Raw genomic sequence first — 7,826 nt, forward strand, 5'->3', positions numbered from 1 at the left:
TTGCCTTTACTAGATAGCCGTTTTTGGGTATGCAACTGATATGTTCTCTTCATAGAACACATTGAGCAATTGTTCTGACAGACCCGTTTCCTCTTTCTGTAGTCTGACAGATTTGAAAAAGCCGTATACTACCTTGATGCCGTGGTATCCTTCATAGAGTGTGGGAATGCATTGGAGAAAAGCGTGCAAGAGTCTAAATCCCCCTTTCCTATGTACGCTGAGACTGTGGAGCTGATTAAGTATGTGTTGGGCTTTATTCATTCATTTCTGATCGTAATCTCAACCCTTTCTTGTATTGCTTACAGTAATGTCAAAGGCAAGCTGTGAAGAAATCAGCATTTATAGGCGGAATTCAGACTTTTTTTTTATGTTTAACCCCTTAAGGACACGGCCAATTTTGGCCTTGAGGACAGAGCAGTTTTTTTACATTTCCCTCTTTGCATCCCGACGCTCATAACTTTTATTTTTTGGACGACGTAGTTGTATGAGACTTTGTTTTTTGCGGGACGAGTTGTACTTTATGTAGGTACCATATTTTGGTACAAATAATCGTTTAATTTCTATAAATTTTTATTTTGGCGAAAATGCAGAAAAAAAGCAATTCCGCTGCAGTTTTAATATTTTTTTTTTTTTACACCATACACCGATCATCATAAATAATGTTATACATTTGTTGTACAGGTTGTTACGGTCGTGGCGATACCAAATATGTCTATTTCATGTTTTGGGACTTATATTTTAAAAAGTTTATTATAAAAAAATGTCTGTATTTTTTTAACTTTTTATTTATTTGTCATTACATTTTTTTTTTACATTTATTTAACTTTTTTTTTTAATCCCATAAAGGGATTTATCATTTTGATTTTGTAACTGCAATTTACTGGCATATATCTATATGCCAGTACATTAGCCTGTTACTGATTGTACACAGGCAGTTGTTAGGGCACACCTCAGTATGCCATAACAGGAAATATGTTCAGACAGCCCTGGGGTCCTTCAGTGGACCCTGGGCTGTCTGGCCATATGAGTTGTGGGCTTTGATCGCGTCAGTTATTTTCTGTGACGCGATCAATGTGCAGTCCCCCCTCTTTGAACGCCGCGATCAGCTGTCATCGCGGCGTTCAAAGGGTTAACGGTATTACAGCCGTTGCCCCGCTCTCGATCGCGCGCACAGACAGCTGTCACACAGGACAAATATGCTCGTCCTAATGGGCGACGTGCTCGCCGCTCAGGACGAGCATACTCTTCCTTTGTTGGCAACCAGTTAATGTCAATAAAGCAGGTTATTTTTCTTGTGGCTTCCGTCTCCTGCAGTAACCACTTTTTACGTGCTGTTGGAAGTTGTTCCCAGAACCTTGATTTAATTTGGTGTTAAAATGTTTTGCCTGGTGGTAAATGCTACTCTGGCCATACACGTTGGGTAAGCTGTCCTAACCGGCTAGTTTCAGGCAATCTAATGTGTGTCAGGGCCTTCTGATGGCAGATGCCAGGAGAAATCTGGATTTCAACATGTCCAATTGTTCTGGTTGTGGTTCTCTGCTTGATAAGTCAGGAGGGAGAGCTGTCACCCGAATGATCAAGCGGCTATTTCGTGTCTATAGCTCCTGCTCTGCCTATTCTGATCTTCTCTTTAGGTTATTCAGTTTGTGTATTTTTGTTTAAGACATTAAGGTATGTCTTCGATTTTGAACATATTTAATATTCTATGTTCTTTAGAAGCATGAGTTCACATCTACCCATTAAAAAAAAAGTGTAGATAAGATGTGAACATAACATATGTTTACCTATACACAACTGATGTATCCGGCATTACTTCCTAGGTATACTATGAAATTGAAAAGTTCTTCAGCACCGGATGCTACATCCGCTGATAAAAGACTGGGGGTTCTTTGGTAGGTACAGATCCAATTTTGTGTCTTTTAAAGATTTGTTATTCATGCCTAAAAGGAAACTCTGTCCAAATACTCTCATCCACACGTTTTATCACAGGAATAATACCCTCTCGTCACCCCTTTCTTCCCTATATTCCACTTTGCACCAATCTCACAAGCCCATAAGCCCCTCAAATCCGTTTATAAGGAAGACTTGTGGTCATATGTATAAATTACATGCATACATATGTTAGAATTGAAAAATGTTTGACTTCATATTCTTGTGTTCGGTTTTTATAGTCTCCGATGTCAGTCCCTTCTGTATTTGAGATTGTTTAAACTGAAGAAAGAGAGTGCACTGAAGTATTCGAAAACGTTAACTGAGCACCTAAAAGTAAGTCATACCGACATCTGTGCCAGAATCGCTGCACTTTCTTACACTGTTCAGAAAAAAGACATACTTGCGGATGCCTGCCCAGCGGATGCCAAAAGGGACACTCTTTTCTCATCCGTTTAGCACCGGGCATATTTCCTGGCGCTGAATGAACACCCCAAATGTGATGTGAACATAGCCGATGCAGATAGTGCTGGTCTATTTATTTGTTTTACTGCCTTATGTCCAAGACCGCACTCTTATACTGTTAGGTTAAATTAGTTTTTTCCATTCTATTTATAAAGGGAAAATAATCCTTAATAAAAAATATATATATTTTAATAGAGATATTTGTGACAGTCAAACATGGTTTTGGTAGTGTTAAGGGCTATGGACGACACTTTTGCACTGAATTTTTGTTAACTTAATAAGTGTCAGTCCAGTTATACAACCCCCGGGGGTGGGAAATGCTTACACCCCCCCCCCCAGTCCGAAATCACTTAGTGGAGAGACCCTCATGCATGATGGGCGGTACTGTTGCTGTGGCAACTGTACGAAGCCTGGAGAGTCGTGGATGGGTCAAGTTCAGATTAGGTGGACCTGTGTACGATACACTCCCGGCATTGTACGGTTGCGATGGCGACACTACTGCCCAGCATCTCCATGTCCAATGTTAATTTGGGCGGTAGAGTAGAACTTTACTGACACTTTAAGCAACTTCCTAAATAGTCTTCATTAAAAATGTCCTATTTTGTTAGGTCCATGTTTCGAACGTGGGTCCTAAAAAAAAAACCTGCTCCTGGCTGTGATAGCCCGACGTCCTCCGCTCTCACTTCTCTACCCTTTCCTTCTCTCTGTTATACCAGCAGGGAGGGGGATGGGTAGGAGCTTTTACACTACAGGGGGGGGGGGGGGGTCTGACATGAATAAAGGAATGGAGTTATATCCTAAAATTTGGTCCAATTTTTTATTTTTATTTTATTTTTTAATTCGCTCCAGCTAATTACTAACCTATGTAAAAAATCTTTTGCATGTCAAAGGTGTCAGTAGTCTTTTAGGACTCTAGTGAAGCCCCTTAAGGGTATAATGCCTCAAATATCTGTGGTTCTATCCATTAAAATGTAAGAAGTGGGGAAAGAACTTGATTTCTCTGTAGGAAGATGCCCAGTAATGTAAATTGTTGTGCAAATCGTGCACTAAATACGTTCTTATCCTGTTTACAGAATTCTTACAATAATTCACAAGCTCCGTCGCCGGGTATCGGAAGGTAAGGAAGTTGCTTTTTAATTCCTGACTTTATGGTGTTTATTATGTTTTCTTTAACCCCTTAGTAACCACCAATACACCTTTTCACGGCGGCCCAGTCTAAGCCTGGGTGGGTATCCTGTGCAGGCTGGAGCTGGGGCTCGGCTATCTGATGACAGCCGAGCTCCATCTCCAACGACAGTGATCGAAGTTTACTTCGACCGTGGCATATAAATATTTTACAGAGGGAGGGAGCTCCCTCTCTCACCCATCAGCGGCCCGCAAAAGCAATTGCGGGCCTCCGGTAGGGTGCCATGGGAGCCGGGGGTCTGATAAAAGCCCCCAGGTCTGCCCTGGGCATATGCCTATTAGGACGCACTAGAGGCATGTCCTAATAGATGCTTGGCAGATTTACAGACAGGCAATAATGCTCTGTATACGAAGTATACCAAAGCATTATAGGCGCGATCTAAAGATTGCAAAGTAAAGTCCCCTAGTGGGACTAAAAAAAAATAAGTAACTAATGTGAAATAAAAATTTCAGTAAAAAAATAAAACCATTTTTTCCCATAAAGTAAAAACTAAAACTACACTTCTGTGGTATTGCCGCGACCGTAATGACCCAAACAAAGTTAAAATGTAATTTAAGCCGCAAGGTGAACACAGTAAAAAAAAAAAACAACAAAAAAAACGCAAAAAACTATGAAATTGATATTTATTTTTCCATTGCCCCCCAAAAAAGTCATACTAAAAGTTAATCAATAAGTCCCATGTACCCCTAAACAGTACCAATCAAAACTACGTCTCGGCCCGCAAAAAAACAAGCCCAAAAAATCACTACATTGCAGAAAAATAAAAAAAAGTTACGGCTCTTGGAAAGCGACGATGAAAAAACTAAATTTTAGTTCAAAAGTGGTTTTATTGTGCAAAAGTCGTAAAGCATAAAAAACCTCTACATATGTAGTGTAATCGTACCGGCCCATAGAATAAAGGTAACGTGCTATTTACGCCGCACAGTGAACGTCGTCAATTTAAAATGCGTACAACAAAGGTGGAATTTCAGGGGTTTTTTCTATTCCCCCCCCCCAAAAGTGAATAAAAGTTCATCAAAAAATATGTACCCTAAAATGATGCCATTAAAAAGTACAACTAATCCCACAAAAAACAAGTCCTCATACAGCTATGTAGATGGAAAACTAAAAAAAGTTAACTCTTTGAATGCAACTATAGAAAAACTTTAAAAAAAAACTAGCTTGGTCATTTATTAGGGCCTAAAATAGGCTGGTCAAGAAGGGGTTAAATAGATATTGGTCCTCTTTTACATAAAATACATGAAGCGTTTTACTTCATAGGAGATGGGCTGGAATTTTTCTATGCTTTGGAATATGTTCGAGCGCTAACTGAACACCAAATGGTTTTAATATCTTATGCACAATATATATTGTAATCCGGAATAAAACAATCCATATAAGGCGGTTATGCCACCGATTTGCTTAGGTCTTTCTCAGATTGACGCTTGAAGTTTTCATGATTTCCATCTTTCTCTCTCGGAACAGTAAGTCGGTCAGCATGCCTTCTCCAGTGTCTCCCAAGCTGTCTCCTGCTAGTTCCAACAACTATACCTCCAGTGTGTCTAGTTCATCAGGCGGTACATCATCCGTAACTATTCCGCAGAGGATTCATCAGATGGCCGCCAGCTATGTCCAGGTCACATCCAACTTTCTTTATGCCACTGAGATCTGGGACCAAGCTGAGCAGCTGTGTAAAGAGCAGAGTGGTACGTTGTTGTTCTAATTCACACGCGCTTCGCTCTTCCGCTGGTCGTTACCTCGTTTCTGAAACCACCTTGTTTTTGTTTTTTTCCTCTCAGACTTTTTTACAGAACTGGATAAAGTGATGGGCCCTTTGATCTTTAACTCGAGCACCATGACCGAACTGGTACGCTATACCCGTCAAGGCCTGCATTGGTTACGCTTAGATGCCGGTTTGAAACATTGAGGACCTGATTAATGGGACCCGGAATATTTTCTCGCTGCCTCTAAATTTTTCCACAACACTGTGTCCTGTTTAGAAGGAAGACTGCCATAACATACTGTCTGGCTGGCGCTGAGGACGAACAGCTCTGCACAACTTTTGTTTCAGCCATATCCATTTAACACTTTCCTCGTCGTCTTGCTAAGGGACATGCTGAAGGTTCCATTTTTTTATTTAAGAAACTTATTTAAACTATTTTTTCATAGCATTATGAATGTTAATTTTTCCATCATTTTACAGAGGAATCTATATTCCTGATATCATGCACGATAACTTTTTAAAACTATTTATTTTCTAAAGCTTATTGCATATGTAAAATCTACAGGAAGGCCGCGTCCTTCCCTTATCTATGGTCAAACCTTCGTCCGTGTAGGGGGTCATTGTGTCTCCGCGTGTAGTCCGTAGTATGTTCAACATCTATGTGTTCTATGCTGTGGCGTGTCACAGGGTTGGACGGAGTAAGTATGTGACATCTTATATCCGGTCTTTCTACTACGAAAGGGGGTTGTGCAGTTTTTTTAAATATATCACCTATCAAATTAACCTTCCAAGTACTTTCTATGATACAACATATGCATTTCTTGTTTCTTTTAATGGTTTGTGGGCTTTGTACTGTCTTACCGGGTTAGAAGAGGTTTAAAAGCAGTGCATTTTAGTGTAGCGTTAGGTACTTTTCATACATGGCATAAAACAGCTGTGAAATGATCCAGAACGGAACACGCACATCCGATAGAGCTCCTATAAGCAAGAGAAATTCTAGAGACATTATATATAAATATATGAAATATAGAAGTATTATGGACTGTCCAGAGACGCTCTAGACCATGTGAGAAAACACTATTTTACAATCAGTAGGATACGTAGCTTGTATGAAATAGAATCTTCAGACTGGGTAAACAGGGTATGATTGAGTTGACATAATATAATACGATGGAATAACCTGCACCGTGACTGGCCTATAGTATTGAATCAATTCCCCAGTATTGTAGGGTACTAAAACGAAGAAGTACAGAAGTGTAGCTGGTTTTCAGCGGATGGCAGGGAAACGCATTGTTTAATGTGAAGCAAGGCTTCTCTGTGTTTAGCCCATGAAATGGGATCCTCTGGATTTTGACATGGAGGTCTGCAAGTCCTTCTTGACTAAATGGACCTACAAAATTTTAGTTCTGGTGCCAAGGAATTTTTAAGGTCTAATCTGACCGTCTTTAAAGTTTAGCGAAATTTGTTTTTATATAAGAGAAAAGGATGTTGTTGGTTTTATGACATGGATGTATAATTGTAAAAGTATACAGTGTTCTGCTTTTCAGAAGGGAAGGGTTGTGGAGTATCTCCTGGTGAACGTCTGCAGCAGTGCCTGGTTCTGCGCTTAATACTTTACATGGTAATTCTACATATGGATCTCACAAACCGCTTTTAGATAGACCACTTAGCTTTAACATGAGGACGTTCGGGAAACCTTTTTATTTTTTATTTTTTTTATTGTAGGTTTTTATGTAGGTTGCTTAAAGAGGCTCTGTCACCAGATTCTCTAACCCCTATCTCCTATTGCATGTGATCGGCGCTGCAATGTAGATAACGGTAACGTGTTTTGTTTTTTTAAAAAATTTCATTTTTGGCCAAGTTATGAGCTATTATATATATATATATATATATATATATATATATATGCAAATGAGCTTTGAAATGGACAACTGGGCGTGTTTTTTTCGTATGTCCAACTGGGCGTGTATTGTTTTTAACTGGGCGTGTTTACTTGTTTTACTAATTGGGCGTTGTGAATAGAAGTGTATGATGCTGACGAATCAGTGACCAATCAGCATCATGTACTCCTCTCCATTCATTTACACAGCAGCATCACGTTCTTACTAGAACAATGTGCAGCCACATACACAAGTGTCCTGTAATGAATACACATGACCTCCAGCCTAGACGTCCTGTGTATTCAGAATCCTGACACTTCTGAATCTTTTCTGTGAGATTTCCAGCAAGCCACGCGTATTCTCGCGAGATTACGAGGTAAACGAGATTTCGTTTCCCTTGCTGGAAATCTCACAGAAAAGATTCAGAAGCGTCAGGATTCTGAATACACATGACGTCCAGGCTGGAGGTCACGTATATTCATTATCAGGACACTTGATTAAGGTTAATGTCTGTGTATGTGGCTGCACATCGTTCTAGTAAGAACACTATGTGCTGTGTAAATGAATGGAGAGGAGTGCATGATGCTGATTGGTCACTGATTCGTCAGCATCATACACTTCTATTCACTACGCCCAGTTAGTAAAACAAGTAAACACGCCCAGT

The 7,826-nt window shown here is 39.9% G+C and overlaps 1 protein-coding gene across 4 annotated transcripts in view; it reads left to right on the forward strand.

Moving 5' to 3' along the window:
- The window catches only part of AFF4 (ALF transcription elongation factor 4), a 119,903-nt gene extending 112,610 nt beyond the window's left edge, over window positions 1-7,293 (forward strand). For 3 of the 4 annotated variants that reach the window (XM_075856454.1, XM_075856455.1, XM_075856456.1), the window contains 6 exons: window positions 103-239; window positions 1,821-1,892; window positions 2,172-2,265; window positions 3,468-3,511; window positions 5,045-5,265; window positions 5,359-7,293. In XM_075856454.1, the coding sequence (XP_075712569.1) occupies window positions 103-239; window positions 1,821-1,892; window positions 2,172-2,265; window positions 3,468-3,511; window positions 5,045-5,265; window positions 5,359-5,486 (696 nt within the window). In that variant the 3' untranslated portion in view covers window positions 5,487-7,293. Of the gene's footprint in view, window positions 1-102; window positions 240-1,820; window positions 1,893-2,171; window positions 2,266-3,467; window positions 3,512-5,044; window positions 5,266-5,358 lie in introns of those variants that run through there. The other variant, XM_075856457.1, reaches the window with a different exon arrangement.
- Window positions 7,294-7,826: the final 533 nt, after the last annotated feature.

The sequence above is a fragment of the Rhinoderma darwinii genome, chromosome 3, assembly GCF_050947455.1.
Source record: "Rhinoderma darwinii isolate aRhiDar2 chromosome 3, aRhiDar2.hap1, whole genome shotgun sequence".
NCBI classification, from domain to species: domain Eukaryota; kingdom Metazoa; phylum Chordata; class Amphibia; order Anura; family Rhinodermatidae; genus Rhinoderma; species Rhinoderma darwinii.